A 23,272-nucleotide genomic window follows, 5' to 3' on the forward strand; every position below is an offset into this window, starting at 1 on the left:
TCATATTACAGTATGTTAGAGAGGTACCCTCTGTCATTCTCATCATATTACAGTATGTTAGAGAGCTACCCTCTGTCCTTCTCATCATATTACAGTATGTTAGAGAGCTACCCTCTGTCATTCTCATCATATTACAGTATGTTAGAGCTACCCTCTGTCCTCCTCATATCATATTACAGTATGTTAGAGAGCTACCCTCTGTCCTCCTCATATCATATTACAGTATTTTAGAGAGCTACCATCTGTCCTCCTCATATCATATTACAGTATGTTAGAGAGCTACCCTCTGTCCTCCTCATTTCATATTACAGTATGTTAGAGCTACCCTCTGTCCTCATTTCATATTACAGTATGTTAGAGAGCTACCCTCTGACCTCCTCATTTCATATTACAGTATGTTAGAGCTACCCTCTGTCCTCCTCATATCATATTACAGTATGTTAGAGCTACCCTCTGTCCTCCTCATTTCATATTACAGTATGTTAGAGAGCTACCCTCTGTCCTCCTCATATCATATTACAGTATGTTAGAGCTACCCTCCCTCTGTCCTCATATCATCATATTACAGTATGTTAGAGAGCTACCCTCTGTCCTCCTCATATCATATTACAGTACATTAGAGAGCTACCCTCTGTCCTCCTCATATCATATTACAGTATGTTAGAGAGCTACCCTCTGTCCTCCTCATATCATATTACAGTATGTTAGAGAGCTACCCTCTGTCCTCCTCATATCATATTACAGTATGTTAGAGAGCTACCCTCTGTCATTCTCATCATATTACAGTATGTTAGAGCTACCCTCTGTCCTCCTCATATCATATTACAGTATGTTAGAGAGCTACCCTCTGTCCTCCTCATATCATATTACAGTATGTTAGAGCTACCCTCTGTCCTCCTCATATCATATTACAGTATGTTAGAGAGCTACCCTCTGTCATTCTCATCATATTACAGTATGTTAGAGAGCTACCCTCTGTCCTCCTCATATCATATTACAGTATGTTAGAGCTACCCTCTGTCCTCCTCATATCATATTACAGTATGTTAGAGAGCTACTCCTCTGTCCTCCTCATATCATATTACAGTACATTAGAGAGCTACCCTCTGTCCTCCTCATATCATATTACAGTATGTTAGAGAGCTACCCTCTGTCCTCCTCATATCATATTACAGTATGTTAGAGAGCTACCCTCTGTCCTCCTCATATCATATTACAGTATGTTAGAGAGCTACCCTCTGTCCTCCTCATATCATATTACAGTATGTTAGAGAGCTACCCTCTGTCCTCCTCATATCATATTACAGTATGTTAGAGAGCTACCCTCTGTCCTCCTCATATTACAGTATTAGACTCTATGTTAGAGAGCTACCCTCTGTCCTCCTCATTTCATATTCTCCTCCTCCTCATATCATATTACAGTATGTTAGAGAGCTACCCTCTGTCCTCCTCATATCATATTACAGTATGTTAGAGAGCTACCCTCTGTCCTCATATCATATTACAGTATGTGAGCTACCTCTGTCCTCCTCATATCATATTACAGTATGTTAGAGCTACCCTCTGTCCTCCTCAGTATATCATATTACAGTATGTTAGAGAGCTACCCTCTGTCCTCCTCATATCATATTACAGTATGTTACAGTATGAGAGCTACCCTCTGTCCTCCTCATATCATATTACAGTATGTTAGAGAGCTACCCTCTGTCATTCTATCATATTACAGTATGTTAGAGAGCTACCCTCTGTCCTCCTCATATCATATTACAGTATGTTAGAGCTACCCTCTGTCCTCCTCTCATATTCAGTATTACAGTATGTTAGAGAGCTACCCTCTGTCCTCCTCATATCATATTACAGTATGTTAGAGCTACCCTCTGTCCTCCTCATATCATATTACAGTATGTTAGAGCTACCCTCTGTCCTCCTCATATCATATTACAGTATGTTAGAGCTACCCTCTGTCCTCCTCATATCATATTACAGTATGTTATGAGAGCTACCCTCTGTCCTCCTCATATCATATTACAGTATGTTAGAGAGCTACCCTCTGTCCTCCTCATATCATATTACAGTATGTTACTACCCTCTGTCCTCATATCATATTACAGTATGTTAGAGCTACCCTCTGTCCTCCTCATATCATATTACAGTATGTTAGAGAGCTACCCTCTGTCCTCCTCATATCATATTACAGTATGTTAGAGAGCTACCCTCTGTCCTCCTCATATCATATTACAGTATGTTAGAGAGCTACCCTCTGTCCTCCTCATATCATATTACAGTATGTTAGAGAGCTACCCTCTGTCCTCATATCATATTACAGTATGTTAGAGAGCTACCCTCTGTCCTCCTCATATCATATTACAGTATGTTAGAGAGCTACCCTCTGTCCTCCTCATATCATATTACAGTATGTTAGAGAGCTACCCTCTGTCATTCTCATCATATTACAGTATGTTAGAGAGCTACCCTCTGTCATTCTCATCATATTACAGTATGTTAGAGCTACCCTCTGTCCTCCTCATATCATATTACAGTACATTAGAGAGCTACCCTCTGTCCTCCTCATATCATATTACAGTATGTTAGAGCTACCCTCTGTCCTCCTCATATCATATTACCTCCTCATATCATATTACAGTATGTTAGAGAGCTACCCTCTGTCATTCTCATATCATATTACAGTATGTTAGAGCTACCCTCTGTCCTCCTCATATCATATTACAGTATGTTAGAGAGCTACCCTCTGTCATTCTCATCATATTACAGTATGTTAGAGAGCTACCCTCTGTCCTCCTCATATCATATTACAGTATTTTAGAGAGCTACCATCTGTCCTCCTCATATCATATTACAGTATGTTAGAGAGCTACCCTCTGTCCTCCTCATTTCATATTACAGTATGTTAGAGCTACCCTCTGTCCTCCTCATTTCATATTACAGTATGTTAGAGAGCTACCCTCTGTCCTCCTCATTTCATATTACAGTATGTTAGAGCTACCCTCTGTCCTCCTCATTTCATATTACAGTATGTTAGAGCTACCCTCTGTCCTCCTCATATCATATTACAGTATGTTAGAGCTACCCTCTGTCCTCCTCATTTCATATTACAGTATGTTAGAGAGCTACCCTCTGTCCTCCTCATATCATATTACAGTATGTTAGAGAGCTACCCTCTGTCCTCCTCATATCATATTACAGTATGTTAGAGCTACCCTCTGTCCTCATATCATATTACAGTATGTTAGAGAGCTACCCTCTGTCCTCCTCATATCATATTACAGTACATTAGAGAGCTACCCTCTGTCCTCCTCATATCATATTACAGTATGTTAGAGAGCTACCCTCTGTCCTCATATCATATTACAGTATGTTAGAGAGCTACCCTCTGTCCTCCTCATATCATATTACAGTATGTTAGAGAGCTACCCTCTGTCCGCCTCATATCATATTACAGTATGTTAGAGCTACCCTCTGTCCTCCTCATATCATATTACAGTATGTTAGAGAGCTACCCTCTGTCATTCTCATATCATATTACAGTATGTTAGAGAGCTACCCTCTGTCCTCCTCATATCATATTACAGTATGTTAGAGAGCTACCCTCTGTCATTCTCATCATATTACAGTATGTTAGAGAGCTACCCTCTGTCCTCCTCATATCATATTACAGTACATGTTAGAGAGCTACCCTCTGTCCTCCTCATATCATATTACAGTATGTTAGAGCTACCCTCTGTCCTCCTCATATCATATTACAGTATGTTAGAGCTACCCTCTGTCATTCTCATCATATTACAGTATGTTAGAGAGCCCTCTGTCCTCCTCATATCATATTACAGTATGTTTAGAGCTACCCTCTGTCCTCCTCATATCATATTACAGTATGTTAGACCCTCTGAGCAGTATGTTACCCTCTGTCCTCCTCATATCATATTACAGTATGTTAGAGAGCTACCCTCTGTCCTCCTCATATCATATTACAGTATGTTATGTTAGAGCTACCCTCTGTCCTCATATCATATCATATTACAGTATGTTAGAGAGCTACCCTCTGTCATTCTCATCATATTACAGTATGTTAGAGAGCTACCCTCTGTCCTCTCATATCATATTACAGTATGTTACAGTATCATATTTTGTTAGAGAGCTACCCTCTGTCCTCCTCATATCATATTACAGTATGTTAGAGAGCTACCCTCTGTCCTCCTCATATCATATTACAGTATGTTAGAGAGCTACCCTCTGTCATTCTCATCATATTACAGTATGTTAGAGAGCTACCCTCTGTCCTTCTCATCATATTACAGTATGTTAGAGAGCTACCCTCTGTCATTCTCATCATATTACAGTATGTTAGAGCTACCCTCTGTCCTCCTCATATCATATTACAGTATGTTAGAGCTACCCTCTGTCCTCCTCATATCATATTACAGTATGTTAGAGAGCTACCCTCTGTCATTCTCATCATATTACAGTATGTTAGAGAGCTACCCTCTGTCCTCATATCATATTACAGTATTTTAGAGAGCTACCATCTGTCCTCCTCATATCATATTACAGTATGTTAGAGAGCTACCCTCTGTCCTCCTCATTTCATATTACAGTATGTTAGAGCTACCCTCTGTCCTCATTTCATATTACAGTATGTTAGAGAGCTACCCTCTGACCTCCTCATTTCATATTACAGTATGTTAGAGCTACCCTCTGTCCTCCTCATATCATATTACAGTATGTTAGAGCTACCCTCTGTCCTCCTCATTTCATATTACAGTATTGTATGTTAGAGAGCTACCCTCTGTCCTCCTCATATCATATTACAGTATGTTAGAGAGCTACCCTCTGTCCTCCTCATATCATATTACAGTATGTTAGAGCTACCCTCTGTCCTCCTCATATCATATTACAGTATGTTAGAGAGCTACCCTCTGTCCTCCTCATATCATATTACAGTTAGAGAGTACATTAGAGAGCTACCCTCTGTCCTCCTCATATCATATTACAGTATGTTAGAGCTACCCTCTGCTATCATATTACAGTATGTTAGAGAGCTACCCTCTGTCCTCCTCATATCATATTACAGTATGTTAGAGAGCTACCCTCTGTCCTCCTCATATCATATTACAGTATGTTAGAGAGCTACCCTCTGTCCTCCTCATATCATATTACAGTATGTTAGAGAGCTACCCTCTGTCCTCATCATATTACAGTATGTTAGAGAGTCCTCCTCCATTCTCATATCATATTACAGTATGTTAGAGAGCTACCCTCTGTCCTCCTCATATCATATTACAGTACATTAGAGAGCTACCTCTGTCCTCCTCATATCATATTACAGTATGTTAGAGAGCTACCCTCTGTCCTCCTCATATCATATTACAGTATGTTAGAGAGCTACCCTCTGTCCTCATATCATATTACAGTAAGTTAGAGCTACCCTCTGTCCTCATATCATATTACAGTATGTTAGAGAGCTACCCTCTGTCCCCTCATATCATATTACAGTACATTTATGAGAGCTACCCTCTGTCCTCCTCATATCATATTACAGTATGTTAGAGAGCTACCCTCTGTCCTCCTCATATCATATTACAGTATGTTAGAGAGCTACCCTCTGTCCTCCTCATATCATATTACAGTATGTTAGAGAGCTACCCTCTGTCCCCTCTGTATGTTCCTGTCCTCTCATCATATTACAGTATGTTAGAGAGCTACCCTCTGTCATTCTATCATATTACAGTATGTTAGAGAGCTACCCTCTGTCCTCCTCATATCATATTACAGTATTAGAGAGCTACCCTCTGTCCTCCTCATATCATATTACAGTATGTTAGACCTACCCTCTGTTCTCCTCATATCATATTACAGTATGTTAGAGAGCTACCCTCTGTCATTCTCATCATATTACAGTATGTTAGAGAGCTACCCTCTGTCCTCCTCATATCATATTACAGTATGTTACATTTTACATTACATTATGTTAGAGAGCTACCCTCTGTCCTCCTCATATCATATTACAGTATGTTAGAGCTACCCTCTGTCCTCCTCATATCATATTACAGTATGTTAGAGAGCTACCCTCTGTCCTCCTCATATCATATTACAGTATGTTAGAGAGCTACCCTCTGTCCTCCTCATTTCATATTACAGTATGTTAGAGCTACCCTCTGTCCTCATTTCATATTACAGTATGTTAGAGAGCTACCCTCTGACCTCCTCATTTCATATTACAGTATGTTAGAGCTACCCTCTGTCCTCCTCATATCATATTACAGTATGTTAGAGCTACCCTCTGTCCTCCTCATTTCATATTACATATTACAGTATGTTAGAGAGCTACCCTCTGTCCTCCTCATATCATATTACAGTATGTTAGAGCTACCCTCTGTCCTCCTCATATCATATTACAGTATGTTAGAGAGCTACCCTCTGTCCTCCTCATATCATATTACAGTATGTTAGAGAGCTACCCTCTGTCCTCCTCATATCATATTACAGTATGTTAGAGAGCTACCCTCTGTCCTCCTCATATCATATTACAGTATGTTAGAGAGCTACCCTCTGTCATATTACAGTATGTTAGAGCTACCCTCTGTCATTCATTTCATCATATTACAGTATGTTAGAGAGCTACCCTCTGTCCTCTATCATATTACAGTATGTTAGAGAGCTACCCTCTGTCCTCCTCATATCATATTACAGTATGTTAGAGAGCTACCCTCTGTCCTCCTCATATCATATTACAGTATGTTAGAGCTACCCTCTGTCCTCCTCATATCATATTACAGTATGTTAGAGAGCTACCCTCTGTCATTCTCATCATATTACAGTATGTTAGAGAGCTACCCTCTGTCCTCCTCATATCATATTACAGTATGTTAGAGAGCTACCCTCTGTCCTCCTCATATCACCCTCTGTCCTCATATCATATTACAGTATGTTAGAGAGCTACCCTCTGTCATTCTATCATATTACAGTATGTTAGAGCTACCCTCTGTCCTCCTCATATCATATTACAGTATGTTAGAGAGCTACCCTCTGTCCTCCTCATATCATATTACAGTATGTTAGAGAGCACCCTCTGTATAATATTACAGTATGTTAGAGCTACCCTCTGTCCTCATCATATTACAGTATGTTAGAGCTACCCTCTGTCCTTCTCATCATATTACAGTATGTTAGAGAGCTACCCTCTGTCATTCTCATCATATTACAGTATGTTAGAGAGCTACCCTCTGTCCTCCTCATATCATATTACAGTATGTTAGAGAGCTACCCTCTGTCCTCCATATCATATTACAGTATGTTAGAGAGCTACCTCTGTCATTCTCATCATATTACAGTATTTTAGAGAGCTACCCTCTGTCCTCCTCATATCATATTACAGTATGTTAGAGAGCTACCCTCTGTCCTCAGTATGTTAGAGCTACCCTCTCATATCATATTACAGTATGTTAGAGCTACCCTCTGTCCTCCTCATTTCATATTACAGTATCATTTTACATTACATTATGTTAGAGAGCTACCCTCTGTCCTCCTCATATCATATTACAGTATGTTAGAGCTACCCTCTGTCCTCCTCATATCATATTACAGTATGTTAGAGAGCTACCCTCTGTCCTCCTCATATCATATTACAGTATGTTAGAGAGCTACCCTCTGTCCTCCTCATATAATATTACAGTATGTTAGAGCTACCCTCTGTCATTCTCATCATATTACAGTATGTTAGAGAGCTACCCTCTGTCCTTCTCATCATCATATTACACCCTCTGTATGTTATATTACAGTATGTTAGAGAGCTACCCTCTGTCCTCCTCATATCATATTACAGTATGTTAGAGAGCTACCCTCTGTCCTCCTCATTTCATATTACAGTATGTTAGAGCTACCCTCTGTCCTCATTTCATATTACAGTATGTTAGAGAGCTACCCTCTGACCTCCTCATTTCATATTACAGTATGTTAGAGCTACCCTCTGTCCTCCTCATATCATATTACAGTATGTTAGAGCTACCCTCTGTCCTCCTCATTTCATATTACAGTATGTTACATTTTACATTACATTATGTTAGAGAGCTACCCTCTGTCCTCCTCATATCATATTACAGTATGTTAGAGCTACCCTCTGTCCTCCTCATATCATATTACAGTATGTTAGAGAGCTACCCTCTGTCCTCCTCATATCATATTACAGTATGTTAGAGAGCTACCTCTGTCCTCCTCATATCATATTACAGTATGTTAGAGAGCTACCCTCTGTCCTCCTCATATCATATTACAGTATGTTAGAGAGCTACCCTCTGTCCTCCTCATATCATATTACAGTATGTTAGAGAGCTACCCTCTGTCCTCATATCATATTACAGTATGTTAGAGCTACCCTCTGTCCTCCTCATATCATATTACAGTATGTTAGAGAGCTACCCTCTGTCCTCCTCATATCATATTACAGTACATTAGAGAGCTACCCTCTGTCCTCCTCATATCATATTACAGTATGTTAGAGAGCTACCCTCTGTCCTCCTCATATCATATTACAGTATGTTAGAGAGCTACCCTCTGTCCTCATATCATATTACAGTATGTTAGAGAGCTACCCTCTGTCCTCCTCATATCATATTACAGTATGTTAGAGCTACCCTCTGTCCTCCTCATATCATATTACAGTATGTTAGAGAGCTACCCTCTGTCCTCCTCATATCATATTACAGTATGTTAGAGAGCTACCCTCTGTCATTCTCATCATATTACAGTATGTTAGAGAGCTACCTCCTCCCCTCTGTCCTCCTCATCATATTACAGTATGTTAGAGAGCTACCCTCTGTCCTCCTCATATCATATTACAGTATGTTAGAGCTACCCTCTGTCCTCCTCATATCATATTACAGTATGTTAGAGCTACCCTCGTGTCATTCTCATCATATTACAGTATGTTAGAGAGTACCCTCTGTCATTCTCATATCATATTACAGTATGTTAGAGAGCTACCCTCTGTCCTCCTCATATCATATTACAGTATGTTAGAGAGCTACCCTCTGTCCTTCTCATCATATTACAGTATGTTAGAGCTACCCTCTGTCCTCCTCATATCATATTACAGTATCTTAGAGAGCTACCCTCTGTCCTCCTCATATCATATTACAGTATGTTAGAGAGCTACCCTCTGTCCTCCTCATATCATATTACAGTATGTTAGAGAGCTACCCTCTGTCCTCCTCATATCATATTACAGTATGTTAGAGAGCTACCTCTGTCCTCCTCATATCATATTACAGTATGTTAGAGAGCTACCCTCTGTCCTCCTCATATCATATTACAGTATGTTAGAGAGCTACCCTCTGTCCTCCTCATATCATATTACAGTATGTTAGAGAGCTACCCTCTGTCCTCCTCATATCATATTACAGTATGTTAGAGAGCTACCCTCTGTCCTCCTCATATCATATTACAGTATGTTAGAGCTACCCTCTGTCCTCTCATATCATATTACAGTATGTTAGAGAGCTACCCTCTGTCCTCCTCATATCATATTACAGTATGTTAGAGAGCTACCCTCTGTCCTCCTCATATCATATTACAGTATGTTAGAGAGCTACCCTCTGTCCTCCTCATATCATATTACAGTATGTTAGAGAGCTACCCTCTGTCCTCCTCATATCATATTACAGTATGTTAGAGAGCTACCCTCTGTCCTCCTCATATCATATTACAGTATGTTAGAGAGCTACCCTCTGTCCTCCTCATATCATATTACAGTATGTTAGAGAGCTACCCTCTGTCATTCTCATATCATATTACAGTATGTTAGAGAGCTACCCTCTGTCCTCCTCATATCATATTACAGTATGTTAGAGAGCTACCCTCTGTCCTCCTCATATCATATTACAGTATGTTAGAGAGCTACCCTCTGTCCTCCTCATATCATATTACAGTATGTTAGAGAGCTACCCTCTGTCCTCCTCATCATATTACAGTATGTTAGAGAGCTACCCTCTGTCCTCCTCATATCATATTACAGTATGTTAGAGAGCTACCCTCTGTCCTTCTCATATCATATTACAGTATGTTAGAGCTACCCTCTGTCCTCCTCATATCATATTACAGTATGTTAGAGCACCCTCTGTCCTCCTCATATCATATTACAGTATGTTAGAGAGCTACCCTCTGTCATTCTCATCATATTACAGTATGTTAGAGAGCTACCTCTGTCCTCCTCATATCATATTACAGTATTTTAGAGAGCTACCATCTGTCCTCCTCATATCATATTACAGTATGTTAGAGAGCTACCCTCTGTCCTCCTCATATCATATTACAGTATGTTAGAGCTACCCTCTGTCCTCCTCATATCATATTACAGTATGTTAGAGCTACCCTCTGTCCTCATATCATATTACAGTATGTTAGAGAGCTACCCTCTGTCCTCCTCATATCATATTACAGTATGTTAGAGAGCTACCCTCTGTCCTCCTCATATCATATTACAGTATGTTAGAGAGCTACCCTCTGTCCTCATATCATATTACAGTATGTTAGAGAGCTACCCTCTGTCCTCCTCATATCATATTACAGTATGTTAGAGAGCTACCCTCTGTCATCCTCATATCATATTACAGTATGTTAGAGAGCTACCCTCTGTCCTCCTCATATCATATTACAGTATGTTAGAGAGCTACCCTCTGTCCTCCTCATATCATATTACAGTATGTTAGAGAGCTACCCTCTGTCCTCCTCATATAATATTACAGTATGTTAGAGCTACCCTCTGTCCTCCTCATATCATATTACAGTATGTTAGAGAGCTACCCTCTGTCATTCTCATCATATTACAGTATGTTAGAGAGCTACCCTCTGTCCTCCTCATATCATATTAACAGTACATTAGAGAGCTACCCTCTGTCCTCATCATATCATATTACAGTATGTTAGAGCTACCCTCTGTCCTCCTCATATCATATTACAGTATGTTAGAGAGCTACCCTCTGTCCTTCATCATCATATTACAGTATGTTAGAGAGCTACCCTCTGTCCTCCTCATATCATATTACAGTATGTTAGAGAGCTACCCTCTGTCCTCCTCATATCATATTACAGTATGTCCTCCTCATATCATATTATGTTAGAGCTACCCTCTGTCCTCCTCATATCATATTACAGTATGTTAGAGAGCTACCCTCTGTCCTCCTCATATCATATTACAGTATGTTAGAGAGCTACCCTCTGTCCTCCTCATATCATATTACAGTATGTTAGAGAGCTACCCTCTGTCCTCCTCATATCATATTACAGTATGTTAGAGCTACCCTCTGTCCTCATATCATATTACAGTATGTTAGAGAGCTACCCTCTGTCCTCCTCATATCATATTACAGTATGTTAGAGAGCTACCCTCTGTCCTCCTCATATCATATTACAGTATGTTAGAGCTACCCTCTGTCCTCTATCATATTACAGTATGTTGTACCCTCTGTCCTCATATCATATTACAGTATGTTAGAGAGCTACCCTCTGTCCTCCTCATATCATATTACAGTATGTTAGAGAGCTACCCTCTGTCCTCCTCATATCATATTCATATTACAGTATGTTAGAGAGCTACCTCTGTCATTCTCATCATATTACAGTATGTTAGAGAGCTACCCTCTGTCCTTCTCATATCATATTACAGTATGTTAGAGAGCTACCCTCTGTCCTCCTCATATCATATTACAGTATGTTAGAGAGCTACCCTCTGTCCTCCTCATATCATATTACAGTATGTTAGAGCTACCCTCTGTCCTCCCCTCTGTCATTCTCATCATATTACAGTATGTTAGAGAGCTACCCTCTGTCCTTCTCATCATATTACAGTATGTTAGAGAGCTACCCTCTGTCCTCCTCATATCATATAACAGTACATTAGAGAGCTACCCTCTGTCCTCCTCATATCATATTAAAGTATGTTAGAGCTACCCTCTGTCCTCCTCATATCATATTACAGTATGTTAGAGAGCTACCCTCTGTCATTCTCATCATATTACAGTATGTTAGAGAGCTACCCTCTGTCCTCCTCATATCATATTACAGTATTTTAGAGAGCTACCATCTGTCCTCCTCATATCATATTACAGTATGTTAGAGAGCTACCCTCTGTCCTCCTCATTTCATATTACAGTATGTTAGAGCTACCCTCTGTCCTCATTTCATATTACAGTATGTTAGAGAGCTACCCTCTGACCTCCTCATTTCATATTACAGTATGTTAGAGCTACCCTCTGTCCTCCTCATTTCATATTACAGTATGTTAGAGCTACCCTCTGTCCTCCTCATATCATATTACAGTATGTTAGAGCTACCCTCTGTCCTCCTCATTTCATATTACAGTATGTTAGAGAGCTACCCTCTGTCCTCCTCATATCATATTACAGTATGTTAGAGAGCTACCCTCTGTCCTCCTCATATCATATTACAGTATGTTAGAGCTACCCTCTGTCCTCATATCATATTACAGTATGTTAGAGAGCTACCCTCTGTCCTCCTCATATCATATTACAGTACATTAGAGAGCTACCCTCTGTCCTCCTCATATCATATTACAGTATGTTAGAGAGCTACCCTCTGTCCTCATATCATATTACAGTATGTTAGAGAGCTACCCTCTGTCCTCCTCATATCATATTACAGTATGTTAGAGAGCTACCCTCTGTCCGCCTCATATCATATTACAGTATGTTAGAGCTACCCTCTGTTCTCCTCATATCATATTACAGTATGTTAGAGAGCTACCCTCTGTCATTCTCATCATATTACAGTATGTTAGAGAGCTACCCTCTGTCATTCTCATCATATTACAGTATGTTAGAGAGCTACCCTCTGTCCTTCTCATCATATTACAGTATGTTAGAGAGCTACCCTCTGTCATTCTCATCATATTACAGTATGTTAGAGCTACCCTCTGTCCTCCTCATATCATATTACAGTATGTTAGAGAGCTACCCTCTGTCCTCCTCATATCATATTACAGTATTTTAGAGAGCTACCATCTGTCCTCCTCATATCATATTACAGTATGTTAGAGAGCTACCCTCTGTCCTCCTCATTTCATATTACAGTATGTTAGAGCTACCCTCTGTCCTCATTTCATATTACAGTATGTTAGAGAGCTACCCTCTGACCTCCTCATTTCATATTACAGTATGTTAGAGCTACCCTCTGTCCTCCTCATATCATATTACAGTATGTTAGAGCTACCCTCTGTCCTCCTCATTTCATATTACAGTATGTTAGAGAGCTACCCTCTGTCCTCCTCATATCATATTACAGTATGTTAGAGCTACCCTCTGTCCTCATATCATATTACAGTATGTTAGAGAGCTACCCTCTGTCCTCCTAATATCATATTACAGTACGTTAGAGAGCTACCCTCTGTCCTCCTCATATCATATTACAGTATGTTAGAGAGCTACCCTCTGTCCTCCTCATATCATATTACAGTATGTTAGAGAGCTACCCTCTGTCCTCCTCATATCATATTACAGTATGTTAGAGAGCTACCCTCTGTCATTCTCATCATATTACAGTATGTTAGAGCTACCCTCTGTCCTCCTCATATCATATTACAGTATGTTAGAGAGCTACCCTCTGTCCGCCTCATATCATATTACAGTATGTTAGAGCTACCCTCTGTCCTCCTCATATCATATTACAGTATGTTAGAGAGCTACCCTCTGTCATTCTCATCATATTACAGTATGTTAGAGAGCTACCCTCTGTCCTCCTCATATCATATAACAGTACATTAGAGAGCTACATTCTGTCCTCCTCATATCATATTACAGTATGTTAGAGCTACCCTCTGTTCTCCTCATATCATATTACAGTATGTTAGAGAGCTACCCTCTGTCATTCTCATCATATTACAGTATGTTAGAGCTACCCTCTGTCCTCCTCATATCATATTACAGTATGTTAGAGAGCTACCCTCTGTCCTCCTCATATCATATTACAGTATGTTAGAGAGCTACCCTCTGTCATTCTCATCATATTACAGTATGTTAGAGAGCTACCCTCTGTCCTCCTCATATCATATTACAGTATTTTAGAGAGCTACCATCTGTCCTCCTCATATCATATTACAGTATGTTAGAGAGCTACCCTCTGTCCTCCTCATATCATATTACAGTATGTTAGAGCTACCCTCTGTCCTCCTCATATCATATTACAGTATGTTAGAGCTACCCTCTGTCCTCATATCATATTACAGTATGTTAGAGAGCTACCCTCTGTCCTCCTCATATCATATTACAGTACATTAGAGAGCTACCCTCTGTCCTCCTCATATCATATTACAGTATGTTAGAGAGCTACCCTCTGTCCTCATATCATATTACAGTATGTTAGAGAGCTACCCTCTGTCCTCCTCATATCATATTACAGTATGTTAGAGAGCTACCCTCTGTCCGCCTCATATCATATTACAGTATGTTAGAGCTACCCTCTGTCCTCCTCATATCATATTACAGTATGTTAGAGAGCTACCCTCTGTCATTCTCATCATATTACAGTATGTTAGAGAGCTACCCTCTGTCCTCCTCATATCATATTACAGTATGTTAGAGAGCTACCCTCTGTCCTCCTCATATCATATTACAGTATGTTAGAGAGCTACCCTCTGTCCTCCTCATATCATATTACAGTATGTTAGAGCTACCCTCTGTCATTCTCATCATATTACAGTATGTTAGAGAGCTACCCTCTGTCCTTCTCATCATATTACAGTATGTTAGAGAGCTACCCTCTGTCCTCCTCATATCATATAACAGTACATTAGAGAGCTACCCTCTGTCCTCCTCATATCATATTAAAGTATGTTAGAGCTACCCTCTGTCCTCCTCATATCATATTACAGTATGTTAGAGAGCTACCCTCTGTCATTCTCATCATATTACAGTATGTTAGAGAGCTACCCTCTGTCCTCCTCATATCATATTACAGTATTTTAGAGAGCTACCATCTGTCCTCCTCATATCATATTACAGTATGTTAGAGAGCTACCCTCTGTCCTCCTCATTTCATATTACAGTATGTTAGAGCTACCCTCTGTCCTCATTTCATATTACAGTATGTTAGAGAGCTACCCTCTGACCTCCTCATTTCATATTACAGTATGTTAGAGCTACCCTCTGTCCTCCTCATTTCATATTACAGTATGTTAGAGCTACCCTCTGTCCTCCTCATATCATATTACAGTATGTTAGAGCTACCCTCTGTCCTCCTCATTTCATATTACAGTATGTTAGAGAGCTACCCTCTGTCCTCATATCATATTACAGTATGTTAGAGAGCTACCCTCTGTCCTCCTCATATCATATTACAGTATGTTAGAGCTACCCTCTGTCCTCATATCATATTACAGTATGTTAGAGAGCTACCCTCTGTCCTCCTCATATCATATTACAGTACATTAGAGAGCTACCCTCTGTCCTCCTCATATCATATTACAGTATGTTAGAGAGCTACCCTCTGTCCTCATATCATATTACAGTATGTTAGAGAGCTACCCTCTGTCCTCCTCATATCATATTACAGTATGTTAGAGAGCTACCCTCTGTCCGCCTCATATCATATTACAGTATGTTAGAGCTACCCTCTGTCCTCCTCATATCATATTACAGTATGTTAGAGAGCTACCCTCTGTCATTCTCATCATATTACAGTATGTTAGAGAGCTACCCTCTGTCCTCCTCATATCATATTACAGTATGTTAGAGAGCTACCCTCTGTCCTCCTCATATCATATTACAGTATGTTAGAGAGCTACCCTCTGTCCTCCTCATATAATATTACAGTATGTTAGAGCTACCCTCTGTCATTCTCATCATATTACAGTATGTTAGAGAGCTACCCTCTGTCCTTCTCATCATATTACAGTATGTTAGAGAGCTACCCTCTGTCCTCCTCATATCATATAACAGTACATTAGAGAGCTACCCTCTGTCCTCCTCATATCATATTAAAGTATGTTAGAGCTACCCTCTGTCCTCCTCATATCATATTACAGTATGTTAGAGAGCTACCCTCTGTCATTCTCATCATATTACAGTATGTTAGAGAGCTACCCTCTGTCCTCCTCATATCATATTACAGTATTTTAGAGAGCTACCATCTGTCCTCCTCATATCATATTACAGTATGTTAGAGAGCTACCCTCTGTCCTCCTCATTTCATATTACAGTATGTTAGAGCTACCCTCTGTCCTCATTTCATATTACAGTATGTTAGAGAGCTACCCTCTGACCTCCTCATTTCATATTACAGTATGTTAGAGCTACCCTCTGTCCTCCTCATTTCATATTACAGTATGTTAGAGCTACCCTCTGTCCTCCTCATATCATATTACAGTATGTTAGAGCTACCCTCTGTCCTCCTCATTTCATATTACAGTATGTTAGAGAGCTACCCTCTGTCCTCCTCATATCATATTACAGTATGTTAGAGAGCTACCCTCTGTCCTCCTCATATCATATTACAGTATGTTAGAGCTACCCTCTGTCCTCATATCATATTACAGTATGTTAGAGAGCTACCCTCTGTCCTCCTCATATCATATTACAGTACATTAGAGAGCTACCCTCTGTCCTCCTCATATCATATTACAGTATGTTAGAGAGCTACCCTCTGTCCTCATATCATATTACAGTATGTTAGAGAGCTACCCTCTGTCCTCCTCATATCATATTACAGTATGTTAGAGAGCTACCCTCTGTCCGCCTCATATCATATTACAGTATGTTAGAGCTACCCTCTGTTCTCCTCATATCATATTACAGTATGTTAGAGAGCTACCCTCTGTCATTCTCATCATATTACAGTATGTTAGAGAGCTACCCTCTGTCATTCTCATCATATTACAGTATGTTAGAGAGCTACCCTCTGTCCTTCTCATCATATTACAGTATGTTAGAGAGCTACCCTCTGTCCTCCTCATATCATATAACAGTACATTAGAGAGCTACCCTCTGTCCTCCTCATATCATATTACAGTATGTTAGAGCTACCCTCTGTCCTCCTCATATCATATTACAGTATGTTAGAGAGCTACCCTCTGTCATTCTCATCATATAACAGTACATTAGAGAGCTACCCTCTGTCCTCCTCATATCATATTAAAGTATGTTAGAGCTACCCTCTGTCCTCCTCATATCATATTACAGTATGTTAGAGAGCTACCCTCTGTCATTCTCATCATATTACAGTATGTTAGAGAGCTACCCTCTGTCCTCCTCATATCATATTACAGTATTTTAGAGAGCTACCATCTGTCCTCCTCATATCATATTACAGTATGTTAGAGAGCTACCCTCTGTCCTCCTCATTTCATATTACAGTATGTTAGAGCTACCCTCTGTCCTCATTTCATATTACAGTATGTTAGAGAGCTACCCTCTGACCTCCTCATTTCATATTACAGTATGTTAGAGCTACCCTCTGTCCTCCTCATTTCATATTACAGTATGTTAGAGCTACCCTCTGTCCTCCTCATATCATATTACAGTATGTTAGAGCTACCCTCTGTCCTCCTCATTTCATATTACAGTATGTTAGAGAGCTACCCTCTGTCCTCCTCATATCATATTACAGTATGTTAGAGAGCTACCCTCTGTCCTCCTCATATCATATTACAGTATGTTAGAGCTACCCTCTGTCCTCATATCATATTACAGTATGTTAGAGAGCTACCCTCTGTCCTCCTCATATCATATTACAGTACATTAGAGAGCTACCCTCTGTCCTCCTCATATCATATTACAGTATGTTAGAGAGCTACCCTCTGTCCTCATATCATATTACAGTATGTTAGAGAGCTACCCTCTGTCCTCCTCATATCATATTACAGTATGTTAGAGAGCTACCCTCTGTCCGCCTCATATCATATTACAGTATGTTAGAGCTACCCTCTGTTCTCCTCATATCATATTACAGTATGTTAGAGAGCTACCCTCTGTCATTCTCATCATATTACAGTATGTTAGAGAGCTACCCTCTGTCATTCTCATCATATTACAGTATGTTAGAGAGCTACCCTCTGTCCTTCTCATCATATTACAGTATGTTAGAGAGCTACCCTCTGTCCTCCTCATATCATATTACATTAGAGAGCTACCCTCTGTATCATATTACAGTATGTTAGAGCTACCCTCTGTCCTCCTCATATCATATTACAGTATGTTAGAGAGCTACCCTCTGTCATTCTCATCATATAACAGTACATTAGAGAGCTACCCTCTGTCCTCCTCATATCATATTAAAGTATGTTAGAGCTACCCTCTGTCCTCCTCATATCATATTACAGTATGTTAGAGAGCTACCCTCTGTCATTCTCATCATATTACAGTATGTTAGAGAGCTACCCTCTGTCCTCCTCATATCATATTACAGTATTTTAGAGAGCTACCATCTGTCCTCCTCATATCATATTACAGTATGTTAGAGAGCTACCCTCTGTCCTCCTCATTTCATATTACAGTATGTTAGAGCTACCCTCTGTCCTCATTTCATATTACAGTATGTTAGAGAGCTACCCTCTGACCTCCTCATTTCATATTACAGTATGTTAGAGCTACCCTCTGTCCTCCTCATTTCATATTACAGTATGTTAGAGCTACCCTCTGTCCTCCTCATATCATATTACAGTATGTTAGAGCTACCCTCTGTCCTCCTCATTTCATATTACAGTATGTTAGAGAGCTACCCTCTGTCCTCATATCATATTACAGTATGTTAGAGAGCTACCCTCTGTCCTCCTCATATCATATTACAGTATGTTAGAGCTACCCTCTGTCCTCATATCATATTACAGTATGTTAGAGAGCTACCCTCTGTCCTCCTCATATCATATTACAGTACATTAGAGAGCTACCCTCTGTCCTCCTCATATCATATTACAGTATGTTAGAGAGCTACCCTCTGTCCTCATATCATATTACAGTATGTTAGAGAGCTACCCTCTGTCCTCCTCATATCATATTACAGTATGTTAGAGAGCTACCCTCTGTCCGCCTCATATCATATTACAGTATGTTAGAGCTACCCTCTGTTCTCCTCATATCATATTACAGTATGTTAGAGAGCTACCCTCTGTCATTCTCATCATATTACAGTATGTTAGAGAGCTACCCTCTGTCATTCTCATCATATTACAGTATGTTAGAGAGCTACCCTCTGTCCTTCTCATCATATTACAGTATGTTAGAGAGCTACCCTCTGTCCTCCTCATATCATATAACAGTACGTTAGAGAGCTACCCTCTGTCCTCCTCATATCATATTACAGTATGTTAGATCTACCCTCTGTCCTCCTCATATCATATTACAGTATGTTAGAGAGCTACCCTCTGTCATTCTCATCATATTACAGTATGTTAGAGAGCTACCCTCTGTCCTCCTCATATCATATTACAGTATGTTAGAGAGCTACCATCTGTCCTCCTCATATCATATTACAGTATGTTAGAGAGCTACCCTCTGTCCTCCTCATTTCATATTACAGTATGTTAGAGCTACCCTCTGTCCTCATTTCATATTACAGTATGTTAGAGAGCTACCCTCTGACCTCCTCATTTCATATTACAGTATGTTAGAGCTACCCTCTGTCCTCCTCATATCATATTACAGTATGTTAGAGCTACCCTCTGTCCTCCTCATTTCATATTACAGTATGTTAGGGAGCTACCCTCTGTCCTCCTCATATCATATTACAGTATGTTAGAGAGCTACCCTCTGTCCTCCTCATATCATATTACAGTATGTTAGAGCTACCCTCTGTCCTCCTCATTTCATATTACAGTATGTTAGAGAGCTACCCTCTGTCCTCCTCATATCATATTACAGTATGTTAGAGAGCTACCCTCTGTCCTCATTTCATATTACAGTATGTTAGAGAGCTACCCTCTGTCCTCCACTATAACATGCCAACCTAGATTCAAGATTGCTGCAGGGCAGTTTCGCTGAGCGTGTTGTCACACTGTTTGTTTCAAGTGTTACCATTTTTTTATTACTTCGCAAAACCGTTATAGGCTGAGAGAGTTGTCCTCAAACAACAGGTAAGATCTCAAATGCTACAGGATCAAAGTGTTAAAATCGCTTGTAAACCAAGCAATGTTATCTGCTGGTTTCTACACGAGGAGACGGGTATGGTGCCCGCCCTGAAAGCCGAGAGGGGATACATCTGTGCTGTGACTAGACACGACGGTCAGGTTTTTCATCTGACGGAGTCTTCTGACTCTCTTGCCTTGCTGTGTTTTATGTGGTGGCAGCCGCAGGCCGGTTTCTGCGCTGTGACATAACATCTAGATGCGCTGGGCTTCCTAGCCCAGGATTTTCCCAACGGGTGGGCTCGCCACCGCTGATTGGCTGGTCTACTTACTGGGCCTGCTGCTGCCTCACTGTGCGGCAGCCTACTGCAAGGTGACTGGGCACATTGACCAGATCCACACACACTGGGCACATTGACCAGATCCACACACACTGGGCACATTGACCAGATCCACACACACTGGGCACATTGACCAGATCCACACACACTGGGCACATTGACCAGATCCACACACACTGGGCACATTGACCAGACCCACACACACTGGGCACATTGACCAGACCCACACACACTGGTTGAAATCCCTGTCAGCACATTTTTATTTTGCTTGGGGGCACTCTTGGTTTCTGACTGCTGGACCTGTAGGCTACAGCTGAAAATGTTTAGGGAATGTAAGATTTCAAAAGACTGACTCTGCATACTTTCATTTGTTTTCTTTTTGTTTTAGTGAACTGTTGGATTCAGTGGTTAAAATGAGTGTTTTTGTACAAATGGTTTTAATTGCTACCTTCATGGGTTATGGCTCATTACATTGTTTTTGATAACTGAGACTATCTCATCTCCCTAACCCAGAGATACCGCCAAATCCTACTTTTAACTGATAGTATAGCAGCTTGTATCTTTCAGAGGGATCCCATTGTGTTACCATTTGACTCCTCCTCATAAGCCTTTCTCATCTACAGGGTTTGGTCTGGCTAAAAACTGTTTGTTGGATCAGATGACTATAGTTTGAATTATTTTAAATCATCTAAGTGCAGAGAGATTTTAGGAAGCAACAAATCAAGGTGTTTTATTATTATTCTGCTTTTGGTGACAGGAAACATTCACCCAAACCCAGTCTCATTGGCTATGGGTCAGGAAACATTCACCCAAACCCAGTCTCATTGGCTATGGGTCAGGAAACATTCACCCAAACCCAGTCCCATTGGCTATGGGTCAGGAAACATTCACCCAAACCCCAGTCCCATTGGCTATGGGTCAGGAAACATTCACCCAAACCCTCGTCCCATTGGCTATGGGTCAGGAAACATTCACCCAAACCCCAGTCCCATTGGCTATGGGTCAGGAAACATTCACCCAAACCCCAGTCCCATTGGCTATGGGTCAGGAAACATTCACCCAAACCCCAGTCCCATTGGCTATGGGTCAGGAAACATTCACCCAAACCCAGTCCCATTGGCTATGGGTCAGGAAACATTCACCCAAACCCAGTCCCATTGGCTATGGGTCAAGAAACATTCACCCAAACCCAGTCCCATTGGCTATGGGTCAGGAAACATTCACCTAAACCCAGTCCCATTGGCTATGGGTCAAGAAACATTCACCCAAACCCAGTCCCATTGGCTATGGGTCAGGAAACATTCACCCAAACCCAGTCCCATTGGCTATGTGGTGCAGTGTCGTCGTTCTCCACCAGGAGGCTAAAGCATTGATGGAACAACTCCCTTTGTATCTCTCTTCCTCACTGACCAGATCAGTCACTCCATACCGTCTTCGTTCACAGTCACTGCTGTCCTTGTCTGTTCCTAAGGCTAGAACTGACATGGGGAAACAATATTTTTTCACATAATGCCCCTTCATCCTGGAACATGCTTCAAAATATATTAAAGTTAGGGGTGTTAGTGTCCTTGCCTGTTAAGACTCTGACAACACTGTTTGATTAGCAACAGTTGTTTCTAATCTTCAAATGTATCTGGAACTTGTGACACTTTGTGTATTTTGTATTTTTCTGTAATATTTTATATACACACTGCTATTTCCCTCTTTTGCCTTCTTGCCAGGTCGCCCTAGCAACATAGGTTTTTAACCTCAATGGCTCTAAAGGTTTAAATAAACAAAAATTACAGTATATCAAAAACCTGATGTTCTGTCATACTTTAGTCCCACACTTTTTCTATTGAATCATCCCCAAAACAAAGCGTTCTCTTTGGTCTCCTTAGTGACAACGAGGAGGAGCGAGGTCGCCCGTCGCAGAATGGCCAGTCTGGGAGGTCAGTGTTCAAAGACGAGGAGGAAACCGTAACGACCAAGAGCGTCCAGATCGTCCAGGCAACAGAAACCACCGCAACCAAGAAGAGAGGCGGGGTTCCATCCAAAACTGTGTCCCTGGGAGCCGCAGCCCACTACACAGGAGACAAGAGCCCTGATACCTCTGCAAAACAGGTGTGTGCACATGCTTCCATGTGCATTCAGTCCATGCTGGTTCACTCTAGCTTATTGTTGCCATCTGGTGTTAACAGTGGACAGTGCAGTCTAGCTCCCTCTGTCTCTACTCACATCTCTCCTCTCCTTCTCTTTGTTCTAGACTCTGTCCGCAGTAGCACCCCAGCCCTCCAGTAGTGGTCTGGCTGACCTATTCATGGTAGATACAGGACCCAGCCAGCCTGCAGCAGCAACCGGTAACTACACACACTGAGAGAACATCCTAGAGGGTTAGGGAGAGGTAGTGTAGTTACAGGACATCACGGAGGGTTAGGGGGAGGTAGTGTAGTTACAGGACATCACGGAGGGTTAGGGGGAGGTAGTGTAGTTACAGGACATCACGGAGGGTTAGGGGGAGGTAGTGTAGTTACAGGACATCACGGAGGGTTAGGGGAGGTAGTGTAGTTACAGGACATCACGGAGGGTTAGGGGGAGGTAGTGTAGTTACAGGACATCACGGAGGGTTAGGGAGAGGTAGTGTAGTTACAGGACATCACGGAGGGTTAGGGGGAGGTAGTGTAGTTACAGGACATCATGGAGGGTTAGGGGGAGGTAGTGTAGTTACAGGACATCACGGAGGGTTAGGGAGAGGTAGTGTAGTTACAGGACATCACGGAGGGAGAGGTAGTGTAGTTACAGGACATCACAGAGGGTTAGGGAGAGGTAGTGTAGTTACAGGACATCCTAGAGGGTTAGGGAGAGGTAGTGTAGT

General features: G+C 41.0%; 1 protein-coding gene across 1 annotated transcript in view; it reads left to right on the top strand.

Moving 5' to 3' along the window:
* The window catches only part of LOC115128128 (clathrin interactor 1-like), a 75,470-nt gene that overhangs the window by 37,882 nt on the left and 14,316 nt on the right, over positions 1–23,272 (top strand). The window contains exons 7-8 of the mRNA XM_065019881.1: positions 22,299–22,521; positions 22,664–22,757. Coding sequence (XP_064875953.1) covers positions 22,299–22,521; positions 22,664–22,757 — 317 coding nt within the window. The remainder of the gene's footprint in view (positions 1–22,298; positions 22,522–22,663; positions 22,758–23,272) is intronic.

Source organism: Oncorhynchus nerka, linkage group LG6 (assembly GCF_034236695.1).
Source record: "Oncorhynchus nerka isolate Pitt River linkage group LG6, Oner_Uvic_2.0, whole genome shotgun sequence".
NCBI lineage: Eukaryota > Metazoa > Chordata > Actinopteri > Salmoniformes > Salmonidae > Oncorhynchus > Oncorhynchus nerka.